General features: G+C 60.3%; 4 protein-coding genes across 4 annotated transcripts in view; 3 read left to right on the forward strand and 1 right to left on the reverse strand.

Moving 5' to 3' along the window:
- Positions 1–142: 142 nt before the first annotated feature.
- On the forward strand, positions 143–9,008 carry PTSG_08395 (uncharacterized protein; the record flags this gene model as incomplete). The annotated part of the gene is made up of 5 exons (XM_004990588.1): positions 143–672; positions 941–1,109; positions 1,412–2,025; positions 2,353–7,329; positions 7,661–9,008. 4 exons carry the CDS (start codon positions 143–145, stop codon positions 7,118–7,120), a joined length of 6,081 nt encoding a protein of 2,026 aa, XP_004990645.1. The 3' UTR covers positions 7,121–7,329; positions 7,661–9,008.
- A 442-nt stretch (positions 9,009–9,450) lies between these two features.
- On the forward strand, positions 9,451–12,499 carry PTSG_08396 (uncharacterized protein). The gene is made up of 3 exons (XM_004990589.1): positions 9,451–9,585; positions 9,824–11,683; positions 11,988–12,499. The coding sequence occupies exons 2-3, from the start codon at positions 9,988–9,990 to the stop codon at positions 12,095–12,097; spliced, it is 1,806 nt and encodes a 601-aa protein (XP_004990646.1). The 5' UTR covers positions 9,451–9,585; positions 9,824–9,987; the 3' UTR covers positions 12,098–12,499.
- A 158-nt stretch (positions 12,500–12,657) lies between these two features.
- PTSG_08397 (uncharacterized protein) lies at positions 12,658–14,126 on the forward strand (the record flags this gene model as incomplete). Its single annotated transcript, XM_004990590.1, has 3 exons — positions 12,658–12,744; positions 12,912–13,024; positions 13,241–14,126. The coding sequence occupies 3 exons, from the start codon at positions 12,658–12,660 to the stop codon at positions 14,124–14,126; spliced, it is 1,086 nt and encodes a 361-aa protein (XP_004990647.1).
- Positions 14,127–14,337: 211 nt separating this feature from the next.
- PTSG_08398 (sterol desaturase) overlaps positions 14,338–15,000 on the reverse strand; it is a 2,131-nt gene continuing 1,468 nt past the window's right edge. Inside the window, exon 3 of the mRNA XM_004990591.1 lies at positions 14,338–14,693. Coding sequence (XP_004990648.1) covers positions 14,642–14,693 — 52 coding nt within the window. The 3' untranslated portion in view covers positions 14,338–14,641. The remainder of the gene's footprint in view (positions 14,694–15,000) is intronic.

Genomic DNA, 15,000 nt, shown 5'->3' on the forward strand with positions numbered 1-15,000 from the left:
GCACACACACACACACACACACACGCACACACACACACACACACACACGCACACACACAATAACACACACACACAATAACACACACACACACAATAACACACACACACACACGCACACACACGCACACCATAATACACACAAATGCCCGCTGCAGGCCACCGGCTCAACTCGCAGTCCGTGGTCATCACCATCACGGACGGAGGCTCGACGCAGCCGGACCAAGAGATCCAGGACGAGGCAACGCGCCTGGAGAACACCGGCGCACTGCTGGTTGCCGTCGGTGTGGGTGCAAGCACCGATGATGAGCTGACGGAGCTTGGCATTCTCTCGCAGTCCCCAAACAGCATCTTTGACCTGGATGCGGCGGAGGAGGCATACAACAACGGCTCCGACACGTTTAACCAACAGGTTTTGCAGCCCGTGTTCAACCCACCGCCAACAACGACGACAACCACAACGACCACGACCACGACCACTACAACCACCACAACCACAACTGTGGTGACGACCACGTTGCCGTTGGAGCCACTCAACGCGTCCATGTTCCACCCGCTCGACGCAATTTTCATCCTGGATGGTTCGGGCAGTGTCACGCAGCCCAACTGGGATCGCCAGGTGGACTTCCTCACCTCCGTTGTCAGCCTGATTCCCGTCTCTCTCGATGACATTCGGTACGCGGCGACATTGAGTCTGTGTGTGCGTGTGTGCATGTGCGCTTGTGCGCGGGTGTGCATGTGTGTGTTTGCGTGTGCATGTGTGTGTGTGCGTGTGTGTGTGTGCGTGTGCGTGTGCGTATGAGAGAAGATTGTGCGTGTGAGAGAGTGTGTTGGCCGAGCAGCATCCGCAAGTAGCACATGTGAGGTCCATTCTTTCGTGTCAATTTCCGCTCACACACTGCCTTCTTCACACCGGGTCCTCTGTTTGCCTGTGTGCTGTCAGGGTCGGCGTGTGTGTGCTGTTGGGCAACGCGCAGACGCTGATTGACCTGAACGGCGCCACCTCCCCCGGCGCTGTCGTTGCCGCAGTCAACGCGTACACGTACGAGAACTTTAACCCGTCTGCCACGGGCGAGGCTCTCAACCAGGTGCACACGTCCATGCTGCTTCAGGTACAGTCGAAGAAAGAGACAGGAAGAGATTTGGCCGGGAAGGGGGGGGGGGCCGCGATGTTGCTCAGTGGTTTGGGCAGGGAGGGTACTTGGCTTGCTTGCACGTTCAGCGAGCATGCGTGGTTCTGCGGTGATGAGTTTCTTTCGTGTGTCATGCGGTGTGGAGGCGCCTACGTGATGCTTGCAAGTCGCGTTCACCCCCTCCCACACACCTTGCCAAGTTGCCATGTCACGACTGAACACCCCCATGTTTCAATCACCAACACTATCATCACCGCCATCACCATTACGATCGTCATCAGGCCAACGGGCGGCGGACGGATGTGCCTGCCGTTGTCGTCGTCATCACGGATGGTGACTCGCAGGAAACCGACGAGTATGTGCAGGAGCAGGCGGACATTGTGCGCTCTGGTGTTGACCGCATGTACAGCATCGGACTCGACACGACCGATCCCGAGCACGCTGCGGAGCAGCTGGTGGTTGCCGGCAGCGCTTCTCGCGTCTACGAGCTGTCCACGCTGGAGGGCCAGCTTGCCTCTGATCAGCCCGCGTTTGAGGAGTCTTTCATTGGGCCTGTCTTCATGGGCACTGCGCAGCCAGAGGCATCGTCATCATCAGCGGTCCCACTTCCGTCGTCCTCGTCCCCAGCGCCGCTCCCATCATCCTCGCGGGCGTCGTCTGCCGCGCTCAGCACATCCGCTATGCTCAGCAGCACCGTGGTGCCAACAAGCTCGATGCCAGCAGCCAGCACCCCACAACCAACGCCAACACCCTCCCCACAGCTGTGCGCGTTTCTTCCCACCGACATGGTGCTTGTGTTGGACGCGAGTGGGTCCGTGGGCCAGTCGCAGTTTGACGATCAGATCCAGGCTGCCATCGGCCTCCTTGAAGGTCTTCCCTTGGGTGGCAGCATCAGGTGTGTGTGAATGTGTTTTGCTTTGCTTGTTTGTGTATTTGCATGCTTGGCTGTGTTGTTTGTGTATTTGCTTGGTTTGTTTTGCTTGTTTGTGTATTTGCTTGCTTGCATGTGTATTTGCTTGCTTGCTTGTTTTTTGTTTTGTTTGTTTGCTGCCGCAAGCGTGCGTGCGTGCGTGGGCGTACCACCACACACGTTCCAGTTGCGTGCATGCATGCATTTCACTTTTTCCCCTCCAACCCCCCTCCCACTAGTCCTTTCGCAAAGCTTTGACGCCTTTCCTCACTCATGTCAACCACCATGCACAAACCACCATAAAACTCTTAGGGTTGCTGGTACTGAGATCAAGTCCTCCCCCGAGGTTGTGCTGACGTACGACCAAGGCTCCAGCTACGACACAGCCGCTGCCACCCTGCAGTCCATTGCGTACGGTGGGAACCAGGGCTCAGCGGTCGTGGGTGCCCTCAACCTCGCAGCGTCCACCTTTGGCTCTGCTGCACGCAACCTCTTTGTTGTGTTCACGGACGGCGACCCTGCGGACGGGTTTGATGAGCTGCTGGCGCTTGTGTCCGACATTCGAAGCACCGGCGACCTTGTGCAAGTGATTGGGCTGAGCGGGCCCGGTGGCACGTTCAACACGACAGCGCTCGCCCTGCTCTCGGATGCCAGCACGCCGTACACCACGCTCCCAGCGCTCTTGCAGCAGCAGCAGGACGGCACCGCGTTCGGCTCCTTTGTGCGGCCACTCCTCTGTATGCTGCCTTCCACCAGCAGCCCCCCCTCGTCCACCCTCCTGCCTTCCTCATCCATCCCGCTCATCTTGTCCTCGACGGTGCAACCATCGGCCTCATCCCTGGTCACCATCACGCCGTCGTCGTCCTTGGCGCTGCCCACACCCTCGCCAACACCGACACCCACGCCAACGCCGCCCTACTGCGACTTCCTTGACTTGGACGTCGCGGTTGTCATTGATGGTTCCGGTTCCGTGCCCCGCGCCCGCTTCGACGAGCTCAAGGCCTTCGCCTCGCAGTTCGTGTCTGAGCTGCCACTGGGCGTTGCAGGCTCAACCACGCGTGTGGGGGTCTCCCTGCTCAAGGGCACACCAAGCACGGTTGCCCCGCTTTCCTCGGACACGGATGCCATTCTCGCTGCCATTGCCAACGAGCCCTACGTTTCCAACCGTCCGTCTGCCGCGGCCTCCGCCCTCGCCTATGTCACAGACACGCTCTTTGGCGCAGCGTACCAAGGGCGCGGCCTGGTGGTCGTTCTCTCGGATGGCGATTCCCAGGAGTCGCTCGAGCAGGTGCGGGCTGAAGCCGAGCGCCTTGCAGCCATTGGCGCCCGCACGGTGGTCGTCGCCTTCCCTCCGCCTGGCGAGGTGGCACTCGACACGGCCAGCCTCTCCTTCTTCGTGCAGTCACTCGCGCGCGATGTGTTTGCGCTGGAGGACTTGCTCGCGTTGCCCCTTCCGGCATACCGAGACGCCTTCCTGCTGCCGACCGTGTGTAACGTCACGCTGCCTGTGTCGTCCACCTCCTCCGTGGCGGTGCTGTCGTCCACGCCGTCCCCCACACCGTCACCCAGGCCCTCATCCATCACCATCGTGCCCTCGTTCACACCAACCACGTCCGTGGTGGCGCCATCGACGACGGTGCTGGTCTCGTCAACCGTTCAGCCGTCTGCCTTCACGTCTGTCGCGTCATCCACGGCGACGCCGACGGTGACGCCCACAGCGAGCCCCACGCCGTCGCCAGAGCCGCCCTTCTGTGCCTTTGATGGCGAGGACGTGGTGTTCATTATCGACGGCTCTGGCAGCGTGCCGCGCATCACCTTCAATCGCTCCATTGACATTGTCGCTGCGGCGGTGACCACGTACGCCCGCAGCAACATCCGCGTTGGCGTCGTTCTTCTCAAGGGCACGCCAGAGATGGTGGTGCCGTTCACGCCCAGCAGCGATACGGACACCGTGCTGGCGGCCCTGCGCTCGCTCGTGTACGTCCCGCGTCGCCCCTCGGCCACCGCGTCCACGCTGCGCTATGTGCGCGAGGCGATGCTCACCGCCGGCAACGGCTACAGGGGTGGCGCCCTGCGCGTGGTCGTGGTGTCCGATGGAGATTCACAGGAGAATCCCAGCGACGTGCGCGAGCAGGCACGCCTCCTTCGCAGCATCGGGCCACCGTCTGTGCTGCAGGCGATTGCGTTCCCACCGCCATCCACGCCAGGCCAGCTGGACACGGACGCCCTGCTGGACATTGTGCAGCGCACAGCCAACATCTTCTCCTTTGAAACGGCGGCGCAGCTGCTGAACATGGACCTGACGCTGTTCCAGCTCAACTTCTTTGAGCCCATCTTCTGCGACTTCCCGCTGCTGCCGTCGCCCTCCGTCTCCTCCAGCACAGTGCTGCCAACGCCGTCGTCGTCACCGGCCATATCTGTGATTGCCTCGTCCTCCTCGCCGGTGCTCACCCCTTCGCCGACACCAACGCCAGTTGCGTCATCACCAGCTGTCAGCAGCACCCCTGCCTTGTCCTCCACACCAGCCGTGTCTTCGACCCCTGCCGTGTCGTCTACACCAACACCGGTTGCGTCATCACCAGCTGTTAGCAGCACCCCTGTTCTGTCATCGACCCCAGCCGTGTCACGCGTGGTGACCTCGTCCACTGTGCTGGCGACGCCGACCCCGTCCTCGTCGTTGGTGGTGTCGTCGTCCACGGTAACGCCAACACCGACGCCAACATCGTCCTCCGTTGCCGTGTCCACGCCTGTTGCATCGTCGTCCTTCAGCAGCCTTGTAGCGACGCCAACCCCATCATCATCATCATCATCATTTGTGCTCGTGTCCACGGCCTCGCCGAGCCCTTCGCTCTTCACGCCTTCGCCCAGCGTTTCTGTGTCTGCCTCTGTATCGGAGGTTGTCAGCAGCACGCCGGCGCTGTCACCGTCACAATCATCATCCGTGTCCGTGACTGTGTCCCCGACCCCATCTGTGGTGAGCTCGCTCGTGGTGTCTACCCCATCCCCAACGCCGAGCGCCATTGTGTCGTCTTCGCCCGTGTTCTCGTCCACTGTGCTGCCATCCTCATCGCTGGTCACCCCCTCCCCGAGTGTGTCACCCATTGCATCGTCTTCGACCGTGGTGCCCACGCCGTCACCGAGCCCGTCGGCGATCGTGTCCTCCACCGTGTCTGCCACTCCCTCTATCAGCAGCAGCGTGGCGCCCTCCTTCATCTCGACCGTGGTGCCAACGCCGACCACAAGCGTTGTGCAGCCGTCATCGTCGACAGCTGTGCCCAGCCCATCCATCTTCACGCCGTCGCCAAGCGCGACTGCTGTGAGCAGCACGCTCGTGGCCACGCCGAGCCCAAGCCCCGTGTCCAGTACGCTGCTGTTCACACCGTCGCCGTCCGTGTCGCTGTTCTCCCCGACACCGAGTGTGGCTGTAAGCAGCAGTATTGCGACGCCCAGCCCGAGCGTGTCGCCCATTTCGCCCACCGTCACCAGCAGCGTGGTGCTCACACCCTCGCCCTCACCGAGCATCAGCACGCCTGTCGTGTCCTCGGTGCTGGTGACGCCATCCCCATCGCCCAGTGTGGTCGTGCAGCCCACCCCAACAGCCTCCCCGAGCCTGTTTACCAGCAGCGTGGCAGCGAGCAGCACCGTCACGGCGTCTGCATCGCCAAGCCCCGTGGTGTCTTCGTCCCCGAGCCCGTCTCCCATCAGCACGAGCGCGAGCACGAGTGTGGTGGCGCCCAGCCCGACCACGGCAGCACCATCGCTTGTGTCCACTTCGACCGTGGCCGCGTCTCCGTCGCCGTCCCTGGTTGCCTCGCCGTCTGTCAGCGTGTCCACGACGTCACCCGTGGCCACCAGTACGAGCGTGGTCACCAGCAGCGTCAGCAGCTCTGCGTCTGTGGTTGCGTCGCCGTCACCTTCTGTGTCGCCATCTCCAACGTCGACCCCTGCTGCGTCGACCACGCCCACCACGCCCGCACCGTCACCGACACCAACGCCCGTGCCTGTGGACCAGCCGCCCCTCATCCTCAACGAGCTGCCCCGCAACCTGGCTGCAACACCCGGCAGAGGCCTGTTTGAGTTTACGGTGCCCGAAGACACGTTTTGGGATGCCGAGGACGGCTTTATTCTCACGTACGTCCTTGTGCCGCTGACCAGCACCTGGACAAACTGGCTGCAGTATGACACCGTGACGCGCATGTTTTCGGGCGTGCCCACAAACGCGGACGTGGGCGCGTACGGCTTCCTGCTGCAAGCGCGCGACTCTGCTGGGCAGTACAGCCCACCGCTCTTCTTCACCATTGGCGTGCCGCGTGATGTGCGCCTCATGCCCGACTTGGTGGTCACGTTGGTGCTGGAAGAGTCGACGCAGCCGCAGGTCTCCGGCCGTCGCCGCCGCCGTCAGGCCGATGTTGATGTCAGCGATGCCAGTGGCGCAAGTGCTGTTGCTGTCACTGGCGCAGGTGCCGTTGAAGAAGGTGCTGCCCACGTGCACCGCGTGGGGCGTGCGACTGCGTGCCCGGCCGGCTCGCTCACGCTGGACCCGCAGGAGCGGGAGGACCTGATCACGGCCCTGGCGCAGTTCTTTGCCGTGGAAGCGAGCGCCATCAACCTGGTGAGCATCACGCCCGTCCCGGAGACGTGCCGTGTTGCCGTGGCCATCAGCGACAACACCGCCAGCGACTGCCGGGCCGTGGAGCGGCGCGAGCAAGAGATCAACAGCGACGAGTTTAGGTTGCGCGCCGTCGTCAACGCGGTGTCGCCCACGCTGACGGTGGTGGACGTGCAGGTTGACGCGGAGCCGTGCCCTGCGGTTGGTTTGCCGACGGCGACAGCCGCGGCGGAGGAGGTGCTGACCAAGACGGTGGTGCCTGCCATTGTGGCGGCTGCGGTGCTGATCATGCTTGGCATCCTGGCCATGTACGCGGCTTCGCCGCCGAGCTCTCAAGGAGAAGCGCGGCGTCAACAAGGAGACGTTCCACCCGCGCTCGCCAATTGTGCTGCCCTCCGACCGCCAGCTTGCGCACAACGAGTTTTCACGCCGTGGGCCCACCACGCTCATCTCGCCGCCCTGGCTCTATGACAAAGGGCCTGAAGACGAGGACAAGGAGCTGTTGCACGGGCCAGACAGCCCAACGTACAAGGAGTTCCTGGCGCAGTCCATGCAGCCGCCCCCCTATCGTGGTCCGCGAGAGGGTGGGGAGTCTGAGACGTACATGTCTGGCGCCGCTGCACCACAGTACCGTCCACCACCCGCATATCCGTATGAGGCAGGCCGCGCCTTTGATTTTAGTGAGTTGTGACTGGGGCGGAAGGTTGGAGGGTGGTGGGTAGTTATGTTGTTGTTGTTGTGGTGTGTGTGTGTGTGTGCTTTGTTGTGTGTTTGTGTGTGTGTGTGTGTGTGTGTGTGTGTGTGTGCTTTGTTGTATGCGTGTGCTTTGTTGTATGCGTGTGCTTGTGTGTGTGTGTGTGTGCTTGTGTGTGTGTGTACGTGAGAGAGAGAGAGTGTGTGTGTGTGTTCGGGACAGACTTTGGCAGACCAGATTTTGTTGTGATTGAGCCTAACTGTTGCTGTGTCCCTTGCTTCGCTCGTTCCGCGGTTCTGCCCTTGTTTTTCTTTCAGGTGCGAGCGCTGGCACCGATGAGAGCGTGGCTGGGATGGAGGCATACACGGGCGAAGGGGTGACAACCATCACGACGACGACAACGACGACCACGCGCTTTGGCATGTTCAAGCCCGCCCCGCCGTACATCGACCCGCCAGATTACGCGTCTGCGCTGCACATGGAGCCCACGGATGGCTCGTATCCGTTTGTGTTCATCAACCGCGACACCATGTACGATGTGCCCGTGCAGCCCGAGCGCGTGCACGACGTGCGCCTGCCCACCACCAGGACGGGCACCACAGGCAGCAGCACGAGTGCCAGCAGCGCAGGCCCAAGCGCCAGCAGCAGCGCGGCCAGCAGCCACCGCCGCCAGTCGCGGAGTGAGGCTGGGCCGCAATTCGACTCTGGCAACACAACATCGCTGCTGGATGAGACGGCGACATACGTTGCCACGCCCACATCTGCATCGCCGCAACGACAGCGCGCTGGCGGGCGCAGATCAGATGCGGGTGAGTTTGGTGACGTGTCGTATGCACAGGCGCAGCCCCGCGCATCAGAGCCAACCTACAACATGGCAGCGGCTCGCCAAAGCGCGGGCTCTGTTGATGCACGCCAGCAACAGCAACAGCAGCAGCAGCAGCAGCAGCACGAGCCCATGTATGATCGCAGTCGACCATCGACGGGAACTGTACCGTCCTCGTCGCTACGGGAGCACACATACGACCGTGGTGTTGGCGGCAGTAGCAGACGCCGACGGGCGGAATTTGACACGCTGGATACCTTTGTTGATGACGACGACGACGACGATGGTGATGATGATGATGAGGAGGGTGATTTTGGAGACGAGCAAGGCGTGTACACGTTCTCGGAGATGGGCGATGAAGACGAAGCACAAGCTGACGATGGCACATACGCGGCGCCACGACCGACGGGGACCTCTGAAACCTATGCCACGCCCGTGAGGCAGCAGGAAGAGCAGCACATTTACGCCAGTGCAGACAACCCGGATGGCTCTCCTCCCCAGTAGCCTTGCGGTAAACGAGGACGAGAGAAGGAGAGGAGAGAGAAGCGTCTGCTCTTTGTCTGTTCGTGGTTGTGCTTGTGAGATTCCACCTGCGTTTTACTGCTGTTTGTTAGTGAGGCGATGAAGAAGAAAGACGCATGCATAGGCTGGTCGTGTGTGCGTGTGTGTGTGTGTGTGTGTGTGTGTGTGTGTGTGTGTGTTTGGAGAGGGGTGTGTGTTTGGAGGGAGATGATGAGGAGAAAGAGTGGAAGGACCGTTCATCTTGTTTTATGTACACAGTTGATATCTGGCCATGTTTCCCATAAACTTTCGCTTGTTGTCCCCCTTGCACAAACAAAAACCAAAACAAAGCAAGCCAAGCAAGCAAGAGAGGCATTTTGCTGTCTTCCTTGCCGCTCCTTGCTCTGTCTTGACCAACAAACAACAACCCCCAGCGCCGTTATGGGGAAGAGTGCTGCTGTCGTGGTGGTTGCGTTGGTGGCGCTGACGGGGGTGTTGAGCACCCTCACGTCAGCACAGTCATCCAGCACTGCGCAACCAGGCACCACAACCAACGACATCACTGAACCCAGCATCACCACGAAGAACGGCGATCTCCTCATCGAATCGCCGGTGCGTGTTTGTGTTTGTGTTTTGTGTTTGTTGTGTTTTATGTTTGTGTTTGTGTTTGTGTTTGTGTTTGTTGTGGCTGCTCGTCTCGGGCTCATCTTGCAGAGAGCAACTGTTGTACCGAGATGTCGGTAGTGTAAGTAGTGTAATGTGAAAGTAGACAAGACGAGAGGTGCTCATCTCACACGCCCTCTTGTCCTTCATTGCACTCACACGCACGGTGGTGCATTGCTCAGGGTGGCATTTGCTTTGGCGTGAATGGCGTTCCTGCCGGTTTCTCCGCTTTCAAAGGCGATCAAGGCCCCGCAGGTGCGTACGTTCCTTGCACACAAGGCAGGAGTTGTTGTTGCGCGTGCGCTGAGATTGTGGACTTACTGTCGTCTGCATACCTGCTGCACTGAGCGAACACACACGCACACGCACACATACACACATACACACACATACACACATACACACATACACACACATACACACACACACACACACACACACACACACACACACACACACACACACACACACACACACAAAACACACTCTACAGGGCCGGAAGGGCCTCGAGGCCCTCAGGGTGACGTTGGCCCACGCGGTGAGCCAGGCGCAGACGGGCGCGACGGGCGCAACGGGCTCGACGGTCGAGATGGACGGGACTTTGACCCGTCCAGCGATTACTTCGACACCTCCATCACCCTGCCCGTGTGGGTGAGCATGCACGTTGGCGCTGCGACATCGGGTGCCTCGCGGCGCATCGTGTCGCCCTCTGGTGGCGCCACCTTGCGCGTGTCTGGCTTTGGCTTTGAGCCCTTCTCCACCCGCCAGCACGACGCAGATAACGCGTGGGACGACAGCCTGATTGTGTGCAGATTCACGGACGACGACGGCACGGCAAAGGAGACCAGCGTCTACTTCACAGAGGCGCAGGGCGTCGCCAACACCCACCTGCCCAATGACCGGTTCACAAACGACCCGAGCACGGCCACGTACCGCCCCATCATCAACGCCAACTGCCTCGTGCCTCCCCTGCCGGAGACCACAAACGCCACCGTGGCCCTCATGTGGAAGGGCACGCCCACGCGCGAGCTCCACTTCCGCGGCATCCCGGGCAACAACGTGCTGGAGGTCCTTGAGTTTGCCACGCACATTGACCACAGCGAGGGCGTGGTGGAGGACAAGACGGCGGTGCCCATTGTGCACGGTTTTGGTTTCACCTCTGACAACACCTACTACTGCCGCTGGGCGCTGGCCAACGACGACGGCGTGTTTGTGGTTGAGCGCGCGTCGTTCCGCTCCTCCACGGAGCTCGCCTGCGACTCCTTCCCCGCGGGGGGCATCGCCGCCAGCTTCGACAGCGACGAGGACGTGCAGGTGACCATCACCGTGTTCTTCTCCGTGCCCGGTGACAGCACGAAGCGGCCCATGGCAGGGCCCCCACCAGGCTCCGTGTGGGCGGATGGTGCGTCGTCCGCCTTCACCTTCCCGTACAAGCGCGGCGCGTGCGGCGACGGCATTCAGAACCAGGGCGAGATTGGCGTGGACTGCGGGTACGCGGCTGGCTGCGGCTACTGCGAGCCAGGGTTTGCGCAGGTGGGCATCAAGGGCGCGTGCGAGCTGACCACGGACTGCGCCACGCGCGACGACACGTTTGTGTCGTGCCGCCAGGGCCAGTGCCTGGCCGCCTTCTCCTGCAAGGAGATTTTGGAGCAGAACCCGGAGGCGGAGTCTGGGCAGTACAAGATCTCGGTCAACAGGGACGTGCTTGACCTTGACGTGATCAACCCGGAGGATGAGCTCGTTGGCGTGTACTGCGAGATGGACTACGACGAGGGTGGGTGGACGCTGTTTGAGATGGTGGGCTCGTCGCAGTCGCCCTCGTCCCCTTTCAACTACATTGGCGACGGCGCCGACGAGGGTGCGTATGTGCCCGGCGGCGACATTGGCGTGCTGTTCGCGGTGAACCAGAACCAGCCCGCGCGCCTGCCAGCCCGCATCATCCGTTCCATCTTCAAGCACTCGGCCGGGTATGTGCAGATGCGGTATGCCAACAACGCCGACGGCTACCAGCTCACGGACGTGTACGGTGTTCCGGAGACTGGCACGCACTTCCTGGACCAGTCGTGCTCGCACAAGCCCGACTTTGACATTGCCAAGGCGATGCGCCCTCGCTCGGGCTCGTCCATGGGCTTCTGCTTCCGGAACGGCGCTGTGAACACGGCGAGCAACTGCGTGTGCGGCGACCGCGTGGATACGACGCAGCAGTTCAACGCGTGTCCGCTTTCTCCCGGAAACCGACGCCGGTACAACTCGTTCCTTCGCGACAAGCTCTGGTGCAGCGGCATGCACCGCAAGTGCTACAGCGTCTCCTCCCACTATGTCCTTGGCGACACGTACTCCTGCAACAAAGGAGGTGCGTCACCCAGTGTAAGGTCGTGGTTGTGGTTGTGGTTGTGGTTTTTTGTGTGTGAGTGTGAGCGTAATTGTGTGAGTGTGTGCGCGTGAGCGTAATTGTGCGAGTGTGTGCGCGTGAGCGTAAGTGTGTGAGTGAGAGCGTGTGTGTGAGTGAGAGCGTGTGTGTGTGATTGTTGAACTGTGTCGTGGAACTGTGTTGTTTCCACATTTGAGCGAGGCAACGTCTCTTTCTGACACAAAAGTTCGTGGCCTTGTATGTGACCATGTGCACGCTGTGTTGGTTGTCACGTTGTGTGTTTCAGGCCAGCGCTCTGTGGAAGGACACATGTGGCGCATGTACAGCGGCAACACGGGCATGCCATGCACCGGATACGGGGCCTACGGCTGCTACGGCTCTGTCTGGATGCGCTAACTCTGTTCGCGCGCGTGAGTGTGGCGGTCGTTCTCTTCTCCTTATTGTGGCGCGGCTTTGGGCCCCTTCTGTTGCGAGAGTGGCCTGCGCTCTTCTGTTACGATTCTGTTTTGTCTCTCTTTGCTCACTCGGTTCAAACCACGCGTACAATCTCACGGTGCGTGGCTGTGCTGCTTTCCCGTCGAAGGAGAGCGAGAGAGCGAGAGCGTGCTCCTGTTGTGTTCTGCTCCAGTCATCTGCATTGTCTTTCGTCGTCTGTTCTTCTGTGCTTTCTCTTCTTGCGTGGTTTTCATAGCCAACTCATGCCGTGGCTGTCGCTCGCGCCTGTTTTTGTCTCATGCGATGAGGCAATGCGTGCTTCTCTCTTTCTCTCTTATATGAAATACATATACCCATGATGCGAAGACGAGCGTGTGGAAGAAGGTGTGTTGCAAGCGCGCTGCTTGCGACAATTATGCACAACGCGCACCAAATTTCCACAATCGATACCCGCAACAACAAGACAGTCGCAACAGCTCCAACCTGCAACACTTGCTTGTCTGCTTTGCTGCCACACAAGAATGCGACTGCCACCGCTGCCGCAGCTGGCGTTTGTGACTGTGCTTGGTGTTGCCACGGCCTGGTACTCCTTTTCGCCCATCCTCAAGGTACGCACACACATGTGTGGGTGTACATGTTTGTTTGGGTGCGTACGTTTGTGTGTGCGTGGTTGCATGCACACTGTGCTCACGTGTGTGTTTGATGTTGCGTGCCGCAACCGCCTTGTTCTTTTTGTCCGCCTCACGTCAAGCCCCACACGCCATGTCCTGAGCAGAAGTGGGAGCAGACGCAGCTGGAGCTGGCAGAGCAACGTGATTTGCAACGCGCACAAGCAACCGTGAACCAGCAGCAGCAGCAGCAGCAACAACAACAACAACAAGAGCAACAGTGAGAAGAAGGGTCAGTGGCGAAAGTTGGTGACTGCAGTCAGTTTGTGGCGGCAGCAGTTAGCACTAGCAGTCGGTGACAGCAGCTTGCGGTGGCAGCAACCACTTGCTCCCCGCGCCCGTTCCATACTCACACTCTCCACCAAACGACCACCCCCCCCCCCCCGGCGCGAAAGCAACACTCGCCTCCGATCAACACGCAACACACCCAAGCAAGCGAGCAGACAGCACAATCAGCACAGCCGTCACACCACCTTGCTCTCATCCACGGCAAACCCGAAGACAACATGGCGGGCCGCACGACAACAGCCACAACAGCCGCGGCCGCTGTGGCTGCGCCGTGGACTGCACTCCTGCACAAGGCATTGAAGAAGAACGGCAGTGTGCCAGCACACCGATACTGTCAGCTGGCAACGATAGGCCTCGATGGTGGGCCTCGCGTGCGCACCATCGTGTACCGTGGCCTGTTTGACGACGAAGCACTGGCATTGGCATCAACACCATCATCATCTTCAACGGCGCCGGCGAGCGGGGCGCGGGATGGTCATGCGCGCGAGAGTGCGGCGCCAGACCTGGTGTTTATCACGGACGCGCGGTCGAGCAAGGCAGCGGAGATTGCAGCGGATGCACGGGCGGAGGTGGCGTGGTACCAGCCGCTGACACGCGAGCAGTTTCGGTTTCGCGGCCGCCTCGTGTTTGCCGACGGCTCCGCCACGTCACCGGACAAGCCGCAGCCCTCACAGCCCTCACAGGTGCAAGCGCTGCGCGCGCGCGTGTGGGCTGGCCTCAGCGATACGATGCGCGCGCAGATGCACTGGCCGGCACCTGGTGCCCCGCGCGATCCAGCAGTACCTGATTCGCGGTGGCGCGAGCCGCCCCAGGGCTTGGACGTATCGTCGCAGTCGCCGCCACCAGACACGTTTGCGGTTGTGCTGCTGCAAGTGGAGCATGTGGACCACCTGTGCCTAAAGAGCAACAGCCGGCGCCTGTACGATCGACGTACAACCCAGAATGGTGATGGTGGTGATGGTGGCGGTGATGGTGATGATGGTGAGGAGAAGACTGTGGTTGGAGACTGGGTGGTAACTGAGGTCAACCCGTAGGTGTGTGTGTGCGTGTGTGTTGTATGTGTGTGTGTGTGTGTGCGTGTGTGTGTGTGTGTGTGTGTGCGTGTGTGTGTGTGTGTGTGTGTGTGTGTGTGTGTGTGTGTGTGTGTGTGTGTGTGTGTGTGTGTGTGTGTGTGTGTGTGTGTGTGTGTGTGTGTGTGTGCTGGCACTTGCGAACGTTGGTGCTCGATCGGCTGTCTTCTCTTTGTTGGGGTTTGTCGCTTGTGAATCATGATCACAACTCTTGTTGGTGGGACAACAGTCCAGGCAATAAACCAAATGTAACTCAAACTTAAAGCAAGTTGGAAGAAAGGGCAAGGGATGGAGGCATCACGGTGGACGCATACGCACTGTCGACGAAAACAGAAGCCGCACGGCACAGCTGTGGCACCCTGAAACACAACCGCACACTCAAACCCTGCGTAACTGAGAAGACAAGAAGAACACACGTGACCACGGCTGCATGTAAAGAGCGAGCAGGAACAAGAAGGAGACGTCTGGCGTGGCAGCTATTATTGGAGGCGCTTCAAGAGGGCGTGCCTGTCCATAACAGGACCATCGTACCTGCAAAGACGCATGAACAACACGACACAGAGAGTTCGGGGAAGGGGGCGCGTGGAGAAGAAGGGGGGGGGGGAGGTGGAAGCAGTGAGCAGAAAAGGGGAGACATAAGGGAGGGTGGGTGTGGCAGGTGGACAATGAGTGGGGATCGGCAAGAAGATAGACAGGCAGTTCGACAAATAGATAGACAGATAGATCGATAGACTGACAGACAGATAGACAGATCGACAGATAGACAGACAGATAGATCGATAGACTGACAGACAGATAGATCGATAGACTGACAGACAGATAGATCGATAGACTGACA

The sequence above is a fragment of the Salpingoeca rosetta genome (assembly GCF_000188695.1).
Source record: "Salpingoeca rosetta unplaced genomic scaffold supercont1.23, whole genome shotgun sequence".
In the NCBI taxonomy this organism is placed as follows: Eukaryota; class Choanoflagellata; order Craspedida; family Salpingoecidae; genus Salpingoeca; species Salpingoeca rosetta.